The sequence below is a fragment of the Nerophis ophidion genome, linkage group LG05, assembly GCF_033978795.1.
Source record: "Nerophis ophidion isolate RoL-2023_Sa linkage group LG05, RoL_Noph_v1.0, whole genome shotgun sequence".
NCBI lineage: Eukaryota > Metazoa > Chordata > Actinopteri > Syngnathiformes > Syngnathidae > Nerophis > Nerophis ophidion.
The window spans coordinates 23,571,494-23,590,158 of record NC_084615.1 but is presented as its reverse complement, the minus strand read 5'-3'; the positions used below and the strand labels follow the sequence as shown (position 1 = coordinate 23,590,158).

The 18,665-nt window shown below is 41.4% G+C and overlaps 1 protein-coding gene across 2 annotated transcripts in view; it reads right to left on the bottom strand.

Annotated features, from left to right (window-relative positions):
* Nucleotides 1-18,665, bottom strand: part of LOC133552827 (probable E3 ubiquitin-protein ligase MID2) — a 295,874-nt gene that overhangs the window by 45,988 nt on the left and 231,221 nt on the right. For both annotated transcript variants that reach the window (XM_061900338.1, XM_061900337.1), the window contains one exon: nucleotides 11,083-11,244. In XM_061900338.1, coding sequence (XP_061756322.1) covers nucleotides 11,083-11,244 — 162 coding nt within the window. The remainder of the gene's footprint in view (nucleotides 1-11,082; nucleotides 11,245-18,665) is intronic.

The following is an 18,665-nucleotide window of genomic DNA, read 5'->3' as shown; positions in this document are numbered from 1 at the left end:
GTCACCAAAAAAAGTGGTGTTTTTTTTCCAAGTGTCACAATTTAGTGTACCAGCACTAGAAAAGTCAAAGTCTGGATTTTTGCTTGAGAAGAAACTTTAAATTCCCACAAACGAAACTTAAAAAAACAGTGCCTTTTCATTTTCCTGAGGGAACTCTCCTGAAGGAATCAATAAAGTACTATCTATCTATCTGCCTGGACTATGGACTAGACTTTTACAATATCATGTTAGACCTGCCCGACATCCCTTGCTTTTGGTCTCCCCTGGGGGTGAGAGGTGGGGGTCCGCGCCAAGGTTTTTCATAGTCATTGTCACCGACGTCCCACTGGGGTGAGTTTTTCCTTGCCCTTATGTGGGCTCTGTAAAGCGGATGTCGTTGTGGCTTGTGCAGCCCTTTGAGACACTTTCTGATTTTGGGCTATATAAGTAAACATTGATCTATCCATCTATCTGTCTATCTATCTATCTATCTATCTATCTATCTATCTATCTATCTATCTATCTATCTATCTATCTATCTATCTATCTATCTATCTATCTAACATTAAGGTTTATTGGCGTTCTGTACTTCTCCCTACGTCCGTGTACCACTCCATACAGAGGCGTTTAAAAAGTCATACATTTTACTTTTTGAAACCGATACCGATAATTTCTGTTATCACATTTTAAAGCATTTATCGGCTGATAATATTGTCAGTCCGATATTATCAGACATCTCTACATATTATCCGTCGTAACTCAACAATATTCTTGCATACCTAAGTTATTTACTTTTGGTTACACATTCCCTGTCAAATATAATGACATAAAGGGGACATATTATGATTGTTTCCCTACATTTACATCTTTGTAGCAGTTTTTAGCGCTTCCATATGGAGTCTACTGAGAGATATAAGTTAGAATGAAACGCTACTTTGTATTAGAAATGGCAACAGCGGAGGATGCATGTGCCTGTACGAGCCAGTCTGCCCCGCAACAAGAAGATAGAGATAAAGAAGGAGCTCTTTAGGTAAATCTTTACCATATATGGAGATATCCGCTGACATAGATAGATAGATAGATAGATGGATACAGTTGTGATCAAAATTATTCAACCCCCACACAATTCTGGTGTTTTAGCAAGTTGGACATTTATCCCGTATTTTGTTTATAGTTATATCAAATAAAGATGTGTCAAATAGACAAATGCAACTTACCAAAAAAGGAAATTTTTGTTAATATCTCATTGACAAAATGATTCAACCCCCTAGTTACATGCATCTTTAGTACTTAGTAGAACACCCTTTGGCAGTAATTACATCCTTCAAACGTGATACATAACCGGACACAAGCTTCTTGCAACCATTTACAGGTATTTTAGCCCATTCCTCTTGGGCAAAGACCTCCAGTTCATTCATATTTTTGGGCTTGCGTGCTGCAACTGCCTTCTTCAAGTCCCACCACAGGAAGTATGAAGGAAGGCAAGATTGTTTTATACGCATCTTCACCATAACTCAATGGTAGGATTTCACATTTTAGGGACAGGGATGCATACAGAAAAACAGTCTCAAATAATTAAGAAAGGTTGGTTTTGCATAACTCAATTGACTAATCACAAAAAAATATCATCACGCAACCTATTTTGACCGTATATGCTCCTTTACCTTAACCGCAGATTGTCACGTAGTCTGTGATCAGGTCAATGCATACGTGCTCCCTGGCAAATTTGTCTTCAAAATACACTCCGATAAAACTGTAACCAACGTTTGAGAAAAAAAATTCAATTAAAACATAAAACTAATGTTCCTGGATGACATTCTGGCAACACAATTGCATTTGCGTACAGATATTGGGCTCCTTTTTAAAGGCGGACTGCAGTTCTTTTGGAATTTCGCCCATCATTATAAAAGACATGAAGGGTAAATACTCAATGAACATCATACGAGAGGAGCAAAAACTTGGCACCAGTGTTCGTTTGAACCAAACCTAACATGATGTTTGCACGGTTGCACCAAGAAAAATACCTAGTTTGTGAACCCGTTCCCAAACAATGGCAATAAAATCTATTCTGATTCTGATGACAAATGTGAACACACCCTTCGACACAACAATTGCCTTCAGTAAAAGAGTAAACAAGTGTTGATTGGTTCCTGTCCAAGACTGGACCAAGACCAGACAACATAAACAGAAAATACATTGACTTTTCTGTATCAGGTCTTTGACTGCAAACGGCTACGGTAAGAAAGCCAAATCTTGAGCCAAATGTGTTTCCAAAGCCAAGGTTGGAGCAGTTTTCTCCGGGCTAAAGTGACAGATGGCACAAAAGAAGGCAGCATGGACTGAAGAAAGGGCACAAGAAGATTGTATGTCACAGCCCAGAGGATCAGAGGACAACATGCCAGGGATGAAAGTGGAGGAGATTAAAAGCCTACTGAAATGAGATTTTCTTATTTAAACGGGGATAGCAGGTCCATTCTATGTGTCATACTTGATCATTTCGCCAATAAAAAAGCTTTGCCTTTACCGGAAGTAGCAGACGATGTGCGCGTGATGTCACTGGTTGTAGAGCTCCTCACATCCTCACATTGTTTACAATCATAGATAGATAGATAGATAGATAGAGTTGTGATCAAAATTATTCAACCCCCACACAATTTTGGTGTTTTAGCCAGTTGGACATTTATTCCGTATTTTGTTTATAGTCATATCACATAAAGATGTGTCAAATAGACGAATGCAACTTAAATTGAAACACAGTATTTTACAAAATACCAAAAGAGGAAATTTTTCTCAATATCTCATTGACAAAATGATTCAACCCCCTAGTTACATGCATCTTTAGTACTTAGTAGAACACCCTTTGGCAAAAATTACATCCTTCAAACGTGATGTAATTACTAGAGCGATTTGGACCGAAAAAGCGACAATTTCCCCATTAATTTGAGCGAGGATGAAAGATTTGTGGATGAGGATATTGAGAGTGGAATAGAAAAAAAAAAGAAAAAAAAAGGCGAGGGCACTGAGAGCGATTCAGATGTTATTAGATAGATAGATAGTACTTTATTGATTCCTTCAGGAGAGTTATTAGACAGATTTACTAGGATAACTCTGGAAAATCCCTTATCTGCCTACTGTGTTACTAGTGTTTTAGTGAGATTAGAATAGTAACTAAAAAGTCGGAGCTGTGTCTCCGGTGGGAGGAGGTTATAGTCAGCAGCTGCTGCAGGAGGACGCCATCCCCGCTCATAACTACGGTAAGAGCCAACTTATTGACACAATTTTCTCACCGAAAACTGCCGGTTGACATGTGGTCGGGATCCATTTTCGCTTGACCGCTCTGATCCATAGTAAAGCTTCAGTTTCGGGAATTTTAAACAAGGAAACACCGGCTGTATTTGTGTGGCTTCCCACCTCCATCTTTCAATTTTGACTTCCCCATTGTTAATTGAACAAATTGCAAAAGATTCAGCAACACAGATGTCCAGAATATTGTGTAATTATGCGATTAAAACAGACTACTCATAGCTTGGATCGGGCTGGAAAATAATGTCCGCTCCAACCCGAGTCTTCAAACAGGACACTTCGCGGGAAATTAAAAACTGCAATTTAGTAAACTAAAAAGTGTTGCAATGTTAATATTTCATCATTGATATATAAACTATCAGACTGTGAGGTCGGTAGTAGTGGGTTTCAGTAGGCCTTTAAAGTCCAGGCGTGACAATGAAAGTTGAACCAAAACACAACTTTGTGTTTTTTTTCTACTATAAGGGAGTTTCTCTTAAAGGATGTTAATCTGGGGAAAATATATATATTACTTCTTCTCCATAATTGCACAGTAAATAACTTTTTAATTACACAATAACATCATTTATGGATGTCGCCATATGGGTGCATGTTCCCATGAAAATGTATCTGCCAATGAATCATTGGCACGGAGGACATTTGAATCTAGCCATCATAAAGATGATGTCCAGTGCATCATTTTTGTATTTTTTTTTTCTGATTTTTGAACACTGACTTTTTTTGCAGTGTATGAAATAAAATAAAAAATAAAAAAATGAATGCCTCTTTTCTATTTCCAGCCTTCTGTGGTAGACATCAAAATAAACTTTTTCCTCAGGCTAATATTGCATTTTAAAATAAAAATAACAATAATGAATGAATCAAACATTCAAGCCTTGAAGTAGCAAGAAAAAGTGCGTGAATAAAAGGTTAATTATTGCTCAGCTTGCTATACTGATTTGCTTTAACACTAAATATGGAACATATATATATAACTTAATAGTGCAAAATCAACTTTCAAAAAACAAACGAAAAAACATCAATGGTATATTAAATAAAATAAAACAAATTAAATATAATGCCTCTTTTCTATTTGCAGCCGTCTGAGGAAAATATGAACATTAACTTTTTCCACAGGCTAATACATTTGTAAATAAAATAACGGTAGCGGAGGGTGTATATTGTAGCATCCTGGAAGAGTTAGTGCTGCAAGGGGTTCTGGGTATTTCTTCTGTTGTATTTATGTTGTGTTACGGTGCGGATGTTCTCCCGAAATGTGTTTGTCATTCTTGTTTGGTGTGGGTTCACAGCGTGACGCATATTTGTAACAGTGTTAAAGTTGTTTATACGGCCACCCTCAGTGTGACCTGTATGGCTGTTGACCAAGTATGCATTGCATTCACTTGTGTGTGTGTGTGTGTGTAAAAGCCGCATATATTATCTGGTGATGTACTGTACATTGTGTTTATCATAACACATACAATGCAGCAGATAACCTGCACTTCACCTCTGCTATGTGCTCCTGGTCTGCATGTCACGCATCAGTGTTTCTCCCAGAATATTTGTTAGTTAAGGTGGTGTCTCTCCAGCTCTGTTGCCACCATCATGTCTCCATCTCATCGCTGCCTGGGATGGGGGGGAGCAAGAGACTAAAGACTGTGGTGAAGTAGGCCGGCTTCGTCGCGTGAAGAAGCCTCCAATTTTTGGGTGTGTTGGGGTGCGGTTGGGGGGGTGTCCTTTTTTTTTTCTTCTTTGTCATGAAAAAGGTACGTTTTAGTTATGAAAAAGGGAGGTTTTTGTGGTCGGTGCACTAATTCTAAGTGTATATTGTGTTATTTATGTTGATTTAATAAAAAAAATAAAAAAAAAATAAACATTTTTTTTTTTTTATAAAAAAATCTTCTGCGGCCCGGTACGGTGGTTGGGGACCATTGCAATAGACCACCATCCTAAACAGACTGTGAATGACCTTAAAGTCTCCCCGGTAGTTCAGAGTAATACTTTGTTTTGGTATTTCCAGCGCCGGCTAACAGAAAAGTTTGAGAAAACTTTCAAGTGGCTTCAAGCACAACATTTTTTGCGCATTTCATGTTGTTTTACTCAGCGGCATGTTCAGATTACAGTTAATCCTCAATGCGGCAGCTCGGCTGCTGACAGGAGCTCAGCGGAGTCATCATATCAACTCTATTTAAGCTTCACTGAACTACTTTTGCAGTTTACCAGCCTAAAAAAAAAAAGAAAGTTGTTTCCCCAAATGCTCCAATATTGCTGTGTTTATCATGTATGATATATCCTGTCAAAAATGCACCTTTTTTTACGGCAGCATTACAATTCACACCTGTAGGATGTGCCCTGGAGCAAATCATCTACCTGTTCCCCACTTGCACATTTATGCTTTTAATTTTTCATACTTGCATCTGGCTTCTGTTTTGTTTAGTTTCAATTTGCAGGTGAATTATTAATGTTTTTTTTTGTCGGCTCAAGTGACGAAATTCTGCCGTAAAAAAAATAAATACACAATGGGGACGCGCGGGACAGACAACAAACACAAACGGAGCCAAAAGGAGATATGGAAATGGAAGACTGGTTCTGTGCAGAAATGCATCCATCACCCAAAACAACTGTTCTGTGTGTGTGTGCCAGAAAAAAACGATGGAATTACCCGACCAAAGAAAGGACGTCAAAAAGCAAGTGACAAAAATGACTTAAAAATTGCCATGATATGCAAGCACGTGTGGATTACAATGATTGGCAAGAGAATTGCAATTTGTAATCATTAAAAGGGGAACATTATCACAATTTCAGAAGGGTTAAAACCAATAAAAATCAGTTCCCAGTGGTTTATTTTTTTTCCCAAATTTTACCCATCACGCAATATCCCGAAAAATAGCTTCAAAGTGCCTGATTTTCACCATCGTTATATCCACCCGTCTATTTTCCTGTGACGTCACTGCGTGATGCCAATACAAACAAACCTGGCGGATAGAACATAAAGATATAGCGACATTAGCTCAGATTCAGACTCGGATTTCAGCGGTTTAAGCGATTCAACAGATTACGCATGTATTGAAACGGATGGTTGGAGTGTGGAGGCAGGTAGAGAAAACAAAATTGAAGAAGAAACTGAAGCTATTGAGCCATATCACAACAGACAGCGGCAACGAGGACGAATTCGGCGATTGCCTTCTAACCAACTATTGCATCTTTTGACCACTGGTGGAATTTGAATCCGTCGATTGGTATGTGTTTGTTTGGCATTAAATGTGGGTGGAGGGAAAGAATGGATGCAAATATAGCTCCAAATGTACATACAGCCAGCCTAAATAGCATGTTAGCATCGATTAGCTTGCAGTCATGCCGTGACCAAATATGTCTGATTAGCACATAAGTCAATAACATCAACAAAACTCACCTTTGTGATTTCGTTGACTTTATCGTTGGAAATGCATCTGCTTTGAGTGTCGCAGGATGTTCACACATCTCTGTGGCATCTCTGTCGTAGCATAGCTATCGTCGGTAAAGTGTGCAGAACAAACGAGAGACTTTCGCATCTTTTGACCACTGGTGCAACTTGAATCCGTCGATTGGTATGTGTTTGTTTGGCATTAAATGCGGGTGGAGGGAAAGGCTGGATGCAAATATAGCTACAAATGAGGCATAATGATGCAATATGTACATACAGCTAGCCTAAATAGCATGTTAGCATTGATTAGCATGCCGTGACCATTGATATGTTTGATTAGCACACTCCACGTAAGTCAACTTGAATCCGTCCCTGATCGTGTTGTTACACCCTCCGACAATACACCGACGAGGCATGATGTCTCCAAGGTACGGAAAACAGTCGAAAAAACGGAAAATAACAGCTGATTTGACTTGGTGTGTGTAATGTGTTTGAGAAAATGGAGGATTGCTTCCTGTTGTGACGTCACGGGTGAAAGGTCATCGCTCCGACAGCGAACAAGTGAAAGAGGTTTCAATCACCAAATTCACCCTTTTAGAGATATCGGTTAAAAAATATATGGTCTTTTTTCTGCAAGATCAAGGTATATATTGACTCTTACATAGGTCTGGTGATAATGTTCCCCTTTAAAATAAAATCAAATTGGCCAAGTACAAATGTCGTCTAAATTGATAAGATGATATATTAACATGTCAAAACGTTTAAGTGGTGTCCTTATAAGTTTTTAATTTATTTTGTAAAATTGATCATTTGTTCCGGTATATTTTAACTAATAATAAACACACATCAGTATTTCATGAATTTGTCATTATTTAAAAAAGCAGTTTGATTCATTTTAAATTTGGATCCTTAATTTTTTGTGTATTTAAATTCCATCCATCCATCCCTCTTCTTCCGCTTATCCGAGGTCGGGTCGCGGGGGCAGCAGCCTAAGCAGGGAAGCCCAGACTTTCCTCTCCCCAGCCACTTCGTCCAGCTCTTCCCGGGGGATCCCGAGGCGTTCCCAGGCCAGCCGGGAGACATAGTCTTCCTGGGTCTTCCACCGTGGCCTCCTACTGGTCAGACAAGCACAAAAAACCTCCCTAGGGAGGTGCTCGGGTGGCATCCTGACCACATGCCCGAACCACCTCATCTGGCTCCTCTCGATTTGGGCTTTACTTTGAGCTACTACCAGATGACAGAGTTTTTCACCCTATCTCTAAGGGAGAGACCAGCCACCCGGCGGAGGAAACTCATTTCGGCCGCTTGTACCCGTGATCTTGTCCTTTCGGTCATAACTCAAAGTTTATGACCATAGGTGAGGATGGGAACGTAGATCGACCGGTATATTGAGAGCTTTTTCACCACAACAGATCGATACAGCGTCCGCATTACTGAAGACGCCGCACCGATCCGCCTGTCGATCTCACGATCCACTCTTCTCTCACTCGTGAACAAGACTCCGGAGTACTTGAACTCCTCCACTTGGGGCAGGGTCTCCTCCCTAACCCGGAGATGGCACTCCACCCTTTTCCGGGAGAGAACCATGGACTCGGACTTGGAGGTGCTGATTCTCATCCCGGTCGCTTCACACACGGCTGCGAACCGATCCAGTGAGAGCTGAAAATCCTGGCCAAATGAAGCCATCAGGACCACATCATCTGCAAAAAGCAAAGACCTAATCCTGCAGCCACCAAACCGCATCCCCTCAACACCTTGACTGCGCCTAGAAATTCTGTCCATAAAAATTATGAATAAAATTGGCGGAGTCCAACCCTCATTGGAAATGTGTCCGACTTACTGCCGGTGATGCGGACCAAGTTCTGACACTGATCATAAAGGGAGTGGACCGCCACAATCAGACAGTCCAATACCCCATACTCTCTGAGTACTCCCCACAGGACTTCCCGAGGGACACGGTTCAAATGCCTTCTCCAAGTCCACAAAGCACATGTAAAATGGTTGGGCAAACTCCCATGCATCTTCAAGAACCCTGCCGAGAGAGTATAGAGCTGGTCCACAGTTCCGCGACCAGGACAAAAACCACACTGTTCCTCCTGAATCCGAGGTTCGACTATCCGGCGCATTTGCGTCGATACATATGTCGACTATCCGGCGTATTTAATTAAATTGCTTAATGTAATTAATTTCATTTTTTCAATTTCTATTTATTCAAACTTTTATTTTGTAATAACTTATTTATTGCTACACATTCTCTAATTGTCTCCGCATTAGAAAACGGTAACACTTGAGCACAGGAGGTTAAACAATACATGAGGCATAGAGAAGGGTTCGGATTAAATAAGATCCACTTCTTCCTTCTCCTTTTCGGACATGTAATAAATTGCAAGTGCACACATGATGCGTTTTATTGTGACTTGTTAAACACGCCTCAATTGAATAGACTGCAAAGACAGGATAGTTACATTCGAGCTGGTAAACTTTGTCGTTTTTTGCAAATATTAGCTCAGTTGGAATTTGATGACTGCAACATGTTCCAAAAAAGCTGGCACATGTGGCAAAAAAGACTGAGAAAGTTGAGGAATGCTCATCAAACGCTTATTTCCACAGGTGAACAGGCTAATTGGGAACAGGTGGGTGCCATGATTGGGTGTAAAAGCAGCAGCCATGAAATGCTCAGTCATTCACAAACAAGGATGGGGCGAGGGTCACCACTTTGTGAACAAATTATTGAGAAAATTGTTTAACAGTTTAAGAACAAAATTTCTCAATGTGCTATTGCAAGGAATTATGTGATTTCATCATCTTAGGTCCGTAACATCATACACAGGTTAAAAAAATCTGGATAAATCACTGCACGCCAGGACCTTCGATCCCTCAGGCGGCACTGCATCAAAAAGCGACATTAGTGTGTAAAATATATCACCACATACGCCCAGGAACACTTTAGAAAACCACTGTCAGTAACTAAAGTTCGTCGCTACAACTGTAAGTGCAAGTTATAACTTTACTATGCAAAGCCATTTATCAACAACACCCAGAAACGACGCTGGACCCGAGTTCATCTAAGATGGACTGATGCAAAGTGGAAAAGTGTTCTGTTGTCTGACAAGTCCCCATTTCATATTTTTTTTGGGAAACTGTGGACGTCGTGTCCTCCGAACCAAAGAGGAAATGAATGTTCCGGACTGTTATAGGCGCAAAGTTCAAAATCCAGCAACTGTGATGGTATGGGGGGTGTATTAGTTCCCAAGGCATGGGTAACTTACACGTCTGTGGAGGCACTATTAATGCTAAAGGGTACATACAGGTTTTGGAGCAACATATGTTGCCATCCAAGCAACGTTATCATGGACGCCCCTGCTAATTGTTGCGATCCGCTGCTCGGATCGTTCGTTGTTTAGATTTTTGAGTTTGTTTGCGCACTTCCTGATTGGTTTCTGTTGCCATGGTTGCATATTTGTTTCACCTGTTCCTTGTTTCTGGACTCTCACCTGCTTGTTGATTACCATCCTTATTTAAGCCTGCATTTTCTATCACTCGCTCTCTGATCCTAGCCTTGTTTCCCACAACAGTGACAATCTCTATCTGCTGACTCTGGTAATCCTGTTTTATACCGATTAGCTTCCACGCTATCCCCGTGTTTAGTTCCCTAGCCTCCTTGCTAGCGCTTTTGGTTTGTCTTATCTACCTAGCACCAGTGTTTTTGTTCTTAGCGTGTTTTTAGTTAATAAATCTACATTTCTTACCTTTACGCTGTGTCGGCGCCTATACTGCATCTTGGAAGAAGTTCCTGTTAGCCACCATGCTTAGCGAACGTCACACTAATTTCAGCAAGACAATGCCAAGCCTCGTGTTACAACAGCGTGGCTTTGTAGTAAAAGAGTACAGGTACTAGACTGACCTGCCTGTAGTCAAGACTCGTTTCCCATTGAACATGTGTAGCGTATTATAAAGCGTGCAATACCACAACGGAGCTCCCGGACTAGTGAACAACTTAAGCTGTAAATCAAGCAATAATTGGAAATAATTCCACCTGAAAAGCTTCAAAAATTGGTTTCCTCAGTTCCCAAACATTTACTGAGTGTTGTTAAAAGGAAAGGCCATGTAACACAGTGGTAAAAAATGCCCCTGTGCCAACTTTTTTGCTATGTGTTGCTGCCATTAGGTTCAAGTTAATGATTATCTTGTTTCTGCAGTCCATTCAATTGTTTATAAGTTGAAATGGATTTGCAAATCATTGTATTCTGTTTTTATTTACAATTTACACAACATGCCAACTTCTCGGGTTTTGGGCTTTTTCAAATACTGTTTATATTATCTTTTGATTCAACAGAAGAGAGAAAAAAAACACAACAGAATCTTATAAAAATGAAAAAGGTTAATTGTCACAAGTAGAGGAGCGTAACGTGACTTACTGTTGGTTTTGAGTCGGGTCGGTTCGCTGTTACGGCTTCCCGCCTGATTGATGGCCTTGACGAAGAAGACGTAGCGTGTGCCACTCTGCAGCCCGTGGACCGTGTAGTGATTCTGCTTGATGTTCGGCACAATCATCCAGCTGTCGGCCGAGTTGTACAAACCTGGCGCACACACACACACACACACACACACACACACACACACACACACACACACACACACACACACACACACACACACACACACACACACACACACACACACACACACACACACACACACACACACACACACAAACACTGGTCATCATTTGGAATGTGGACCAAGTTGCTGTTTGTGACTTGTGGGGACCACCTTTTCTACGGGTTGTGGAGGCATGAAAAAAATAGGTAAAATGGTCACTGCCCAGTTAGCTCATACACGTCTTTAAATCTCTGGATTGATGAAGTAATGTGCCGATCATTCTTACTGTATCAGTAAGTACTGTATAAGTATTCTTACTGTTCAGCCCCATGAGGGGGCTGCTATGCAAATGTCTCACACTCAAACTAACCAGTAAACATGTTCTATGAGCCAAAGCTTAAAAATCACTTAAGCATCTTCAGAATGGATCCGACTATCATTTAAAAAGATTTCCCTTTAGGGCAGAGGTGTCAAATTCAAATACAGAGTGGGCCAAAATTTTAAACTGAACAAATTAAGTTAAACAAATTAACCTTTTAATAGGGACCCAAACAAGTTTTGCATTGAATATTGAACAAGCGAGACTTATATAACTTTATAGTGACATGCAAAATCGAGTTTCAAATAATACTAATCATTTGAAAATAGCAATGGCATATCAAATCTAATTTAAATATAAATTGAATGCCTCTTTTCTATTTGCAGCCTTCTCAGGTAAATATCAAAATAAACTTTTGATACAGGCTAATAATACATTTTTATATTGGGGCGTCCAGGAAGAGGTAGTGCTGCAAGGGTTTCTGCGTATTTGTTCTGTTGTGTTTATGTTGTGTTACAGTGCGGATGTTCTCCCGAAATTTGCTTGTCATTCTCGTTTAGTGTTGGTTCACAGTGTGACGCATATTTGTGACAGTCTTAAAGTTGTTTATACGGCCACCCTCAGTGTGACCTGTATGGCTGTTGACAAAGATTGCATTGCATTAGCGTGTGTGTGTGTAAAAGCCACATATATCATGTGACTAGGCCGGCACGCTGTTTCTACGTAGGAAAAGCGGACGTGATGAAAGGTTTTAGAGGACGCTTGACGCAAAGCCACGCCCCCAATATTGTTGTCCAGGTGGGAATCAGGAGAAATTTGGGAGAATGGTTGCCCCCTGTGATTTTTCGTGAGGGGCACTGAAAATTGGGAGTCTCCTTGGAAAATCGGGAGCGGGGGGGTTAGCAAGTATGAGTATTAGCGTTGAATGCGGTGTTACAGCGACACTGCCACTGTATAATACCGGCGGGCCAGCTCTAATGTTAATTTGATATTGCCTCAAGGGCCAAATGAAAATACACGACGGGCCAAATTTGGCCCGTGGGCCAGAGTTTGACACCCATGCTTTAGGGGACCTGTTTTTTTTGTCCCCATACCGTCAGAGGTCCCACTGTGTCAACAGAGCGATGTCCCCATTAAGTACGAATTGCCAGAACACACACACACACACACACACGTGAGTAAATGTCATATGTTTACAACTGAGGCTAAGCACATTATTCCAAAAGAGGACATTCTCTTTGAATTTACCAGCACGTAACAACATTCTCCCCCAGGTCTAACCAGACCTGTGTGTTGTCCCACCCAACACCGAGTGAGTCATCTCACCGGGTTAAAAGCCCGGAGAAGACGCAGCCCCAGGTGTTATGCAACATTCATGCGCCGCTGTCCTGTTACCTTTCCATCAGCTTTAATATAGCCGGCAACCCCCGGAGACCACCTTACTCGCTCATTAGCACAACTCTAGAAGGTCTGAGCAACAGGAGAGATGTGCCGCGGGGGTGTGTGCATTTAGCGCCCGGGGGTAAAATGACTGGGATAGTTTGTCTTGTTCAAACGTCTGGAAACCGAGATTAGGCGGACATTAGTGTTTGGAGGCGGTTCTTTTTTTAATGACGTCACGTGGACCAATCGTGGTGTTGCGTTAGGATCATGATCCGTGATCCAGATCAGGTTTTGTTTAGTTATGTTCTGTTAGTTTTGGACTCCCTTAGTTCCTGTTTTGTGCACTTGGTTTCCATGGGTACTTATTGGTTTCACCTGCCTCTAATTAGTGCTCACCTGCTGTTGAGCACTAATCAGAGAGCTACTTATTCATGTTGCTCGCCACAGAGGGTGTGGCTTCATTGTGTTTGCGGTATGCAACTATCACGTAGGTTTATTCCTGTTCATGATTCCTGATCTTGATTCTGTGCTATCGGCACATTTTTCCTTTGTTTTTTTTTGGTCTTTATGGTACATGTTTGATTTATGATTAAATACTCATCTCCTGGGCTTCACGGTGGCAGAGGGGTTAGTGCGTCTGCCTCACAATACGAAGGTCCTGCAGTCCTGGGTTCCATTCCAGGCTCGGGATTTTTCTGTGTGGAGTTTGCATGTTTTCTCCGTGAATGCGTGGGTTCCCTCCGGGTACTCCGGCTTCCTCCCACCTCCAAAGACATGCACCTGGGGATAGGTTGATTGGCAACACTAAAATTGGCCCTAGTGTGTAAATGTGAGTGTGAATGTTGTCCGTCTATCTGTGTTGGCCCTGGGATGAGGTGGCGACTTCTCCAGGGTGTATACCGCCTTCCGCCCGATTGTAGCTGAGATAGGCGCCAGCGCCCCCCGTTACCCCCAAACGGAATAAGCGGTAGAAAATGGATGGATGGATGGATACTCATCTCCTACCTCACGCTGTCGTCCGGAGCCGTCCGTTCTGCATTCCGGGAGAACAAACCTTGGCCCGACCACACCACCACGTGACAAAATGAAGCCAGCGAGCAGCGTGAATAAATAGCACTCTGATTAGTGCTCAACAGCAGGTGAACGTGCAGAGCACTAATCAGAGGCAGGTGAAACCAATAAATACCCATGGAAACCAAAACAAACACCCAAAGTGCACAAAACAGGAACTAAGGGAGTCCAAAACTAACATAACTAAACAAAACATGATCCGGATCACGGATCATGACAAAAGCCAGCTCTAAGAATAGTTATCTATGAGTACACACTAGCATTCATGAAATGTCACAGTCCATAAATGCAATTAAATAAACTTCAGTTGACTACTGTATATTCTTGACAATAAGCTGCTACTTAATTCCTATGATTTGTATTGATTGATTGAAACTTTTATTAGTAGATTGCACAGTACAGTACATATTCCGTACAACTGACCACTAAATGGTAACGCCCGGATACGTTTTTCAACTTGTTTAAGTCGGGGTATATGGTATGGTATAAATATATTGATGTGGTATAGAAGGAGAATGAGTTAAGACCTTTGTTAGATCGGAATCTGGGTTTAACGTGGTTTTGTGGAGCTCCCCCTGGTGTTGTGGTTATGGCGGTCATTTACGTTCTGGATGTAGTTTGACATGTACTTCGGTATCAGGCAGGCCTAGCAGATTTTATAGACTAGGCTCAGTGCAAGTTGATTTACTCTGTCCTCCACCCTGAGCCAGCCCACTTTGGAGAAGTGGGTAGGAGTGGGGTGTGATCTGGGGTGGAGGACTAGAAGTAACCTGACTAGCTTGTCCTGGAATGTTTGGGGTCTAGATTCGAGGGTTTTGGATGTGCTGGGGTACAGGAGGTACATGCGTAATCGAAAAAGGGTTGAATGAAAGTTCCTGCTAGAATCTTAATGGTAATTTTGTTGACCGGAGAGGAGATTCTGTAGAGAAATCTTGTTTGTTGGTTGACCTTTTTGATAACCTTGTGTGCCATTTTATCACAGGACAGATTAGTCTCTAGAATGGAACCTAGGTAGGTGACCTCATCTTTCCTGGTGATAACAATGTCACCCACTTTAATAGTGAAGTCACTGACTTCCTTAAGGTTGATTTGGGACCCAAATAGGATGGATTCCGTTTTACCCAAGTGTATGGTTAGCTTATTGTCAGCAAGGAAGGTGCAAATACTTCCCTAGTAACCTGTGGCCTATAAAGCGGTGTGGCTAATTTTTGTGCTTTTTTTTCTCTGAGTGTCATAGAGAAAATTATTTTTATCAAACACATTCAAAGACACTTAGAATGTGATTAAAATGTCTGGTGCCACAGGAACCTCCTGCAGCTCAATCTGTCAAAGACCAAGGAGCTGGTCATTCACTTTGGGAGGTCGAGTCCAAGGTCACAACCTATTGTGATCGAGGGAGTCGAGGTACAGACCGTGGACTCATTCAAGTACCTCGGGGTGTGGGTGGACAATAAGCTGGACTGGACTGTTAACACGGACCACGTGTACAGGAAAGGACAGAGCAGGCTGTACTTCCTGAGGAGGCTGCATCCTTCAACATTTGCAAAAAACTTTTGTAGATGTACTACCAGTCTGTGGTTGCCAGTGTTCTGTACTACATTGTACTGTGCTCAGGAGGGCAGTACATCTAAGGACAACTCCAGACTTGAGAAAGTGATCAGGCGGTCCGGTTCTACGATCGGAATAAAACTGGACTCACTGGTGACGGTGGCAGAGAAGAGGACTGTGGAAAAACTAGTGAACATCCTGGAGGATGCCAGTCACCCTCTGCATACCGTTATCAGTAGCCAGAGGAGCCTGTTCAGTGCTAGACTGCTTCATCCCAAGTGCAGGACTAATAGACTAACAAAGTCCTTTGTCCCACACGCCATCAGACTTCTCTCTGGGGAGGGGTGATTGGGGTACTAGGATGACAGGAGATGCAAAACAATAAGAGTGCAATACTTTTTCATAACATGGTCACTACTGCCTAGTTGCTCTTGTTGTATTCTTATTTTACTGTTATATTTTTATTCTCATTGTTGCTTTTTATTTTTATTCTTATTGTAATATTTTTCTTTTTTGTTTCCGTTTATACCCTGTGGAGGACCTCTTCCCTCCGGGTTCCTCTGACCACCAACGAGAGACATGACTGTCGGAGTTTTGTCACTTAGTTTATTATTCCAATAAACTAAGTCTCTGGTCAGGTCGCTTTTCAGCTCTTCCTCTTCCAACTGCTCGCTCTTACGGTCGCTTTTCAGCCGTCCCCGGCGTCGTCTGTTTCTTGGGTTCGCTCGTCATGCACCACTGGCTCTCCAGCTCCTTCTGCCTCTCCTGCTACCCGTCTACACATTGAGAGGTGATTACAGAAATGCGCCCAGGTGGGCGATCTGATCTACGCACCTGACGCCCATCTCGAGGCACGCCCCGCCTCGCTGCAGGTCCGCCGGCCACGCCTCCTCACATACCCCCATTATTTGTGATGTTTTATGTGTTGTTTACTGTTTTTAATGTAACCTTGCTGCTGCCCTCTTGGCCAGGTCTCCCTTGGAAAAGAGATCTTTGATCTCAATGGGATTTTACCTGGTTAAGTAAAGGCTAAATAAAATTTACTTTTTACATTCAATCTCAATTCTGTACAGTGCTGCTGGAATTTTAATTTTCCTTAGGGAACTCTCCTGAAGGAATCAATAAAGTATTATCTATCTATCTATCTATCTATCTATCTATCTATCTATCTATCTATCTATCTATCTATCTATCTATCTATCTATCTATCTATCTATCTATCTATCTATCCATCTATCCATCTATCTATCTATCCATCTATCTATCTATCTATCCATCCATCCATCCATCTATCTATCTTTTAGGTGAATGCCTAAAAGTGTTTCCTGCGGTTTAAACCTTTAACCGGAAATAGAAGTCACGCTCCGTCTTCTAGCCGTCCATAGCTTTTTCTACGAGTATGCATTCTTCATTCATCAATCCGAGCAACGTTTGCAACTTTTACAATATAACTAAAACAATTCTTACTTACTAAATCGTCCCATGTAGGATGTCTGTAGGAGCGTTTTCATGCATATTTGTATGCATATTTGTCCCCCACAAGTCATGACACTAGCTTTGTTAGCATTAGCTAATATGCTAACACGTTTACGAGTGTAGTTGTGTTATTGGTATTATTTACTTACAATTGCATTCTTACCATGAATTGATTAACGTGGACCCCGACTTAAACAAGTTGAAAAACTTATTGAGGTGTTACCATTCAGTGGTCAATTGTACGGAATATGTACTGTACTGTACAATCTACTAATAGAAGTTTCAATCAATCAATTGTTGTATTGTTTCAGTTTCACAAATGTCACCTTGTCTGTTTAGCGGATTGGAGTGCTAGCTTCCGCAGCTAGTGGGTCCATGACGATGACTTATGTTTTGTTTGATCAGCCGTTTTACTGCCGTATTACAGACACCGTTTGGAAACAAATAAGGTATGTAAATAAACTCATTTCACAATGTACAGTCACGATCAAAAGTTTACATACATGTAAAGAACATAATGTCATGGCTTTCTTGAGTTTCCAATCATTTCTACAACTCTTATTTTTTTTGTGATAAAGTGATTGGAGCACATACTCGATGGTCACAAAAAACATTCATGATGTTTGGTTCTTTTATAAATTTATTATGGGTCTACTGAAAATGTGAGCAAATCTGCTGGGTCAAAAGTATACATGCAGCAATGTTAATATTTGGTTACATGTCTCTTGGCAAGTTTCACTGCAATAAAGCGCTTTTGGTAGCCATCCACAAGCTTCTGGTTGAATTTTTGACCACTTCTCTTGACAAAATTGGTGCGGTTCAGCTAAAAGTGTTGGTTTTCTGACATGGACTTGTTTCTTCAGCATTGTCCACACGTTTAAGTCAGGACTTTGGGAAGGCCATTATAAAACCTTAATTTTATCCGGATTTAGCCATTCCTTTACCACTTTTGACGTCTGATTGGGGTCATTGTCCTGTTGGAAAACCCAACGGCGCCCAAGACCCAACCTCTGGACTGATGATTTTAGGTTGTCCTGAAGAATTTGGAGGTAATATTTATTTTTCATTGTCCCGTTTACTCTTTGTAAAGCACCAGCTCAATTGGCATTAAAACAGGCCCATAGCATAATACTACCACCACCATTCTTGACGGTAGGTGTGGTGTTCCTGGGGTTAAAGGCCTCACCTTTTCTCCTACAAAATATATTGCTGGGTGCACCCAACTGCGTCACTATTTCTGTGTATTAAATAAATTTTACCTACACTTCGCCTGCCATCTCTACAACCAGCAAGTCCACGCCAAAACGTAACATTTTGCATGGTTACCCCAAAAGAGACAAGCGGTAGAAAATTGATGGACATATATCTACTTGCTCATATTGTGCTGGAACCTGAGTATATTTTTTGTTCTATGGTGTGTAAATATGAGTTGAATGGCAGTATATCGACTATTGAGCATTTTGAGTTATCCATCTTAAAATGAAATTGTGGAGGGAGGTGTGGCCAGCGCTGCCTGCAGAAGTGGAAGTAACCGCCTCTGTCCATGGTGCTGAGGACAGAGCACCATCAGACGAGGGCGTGGAAGTGATGACGGCGAGACAC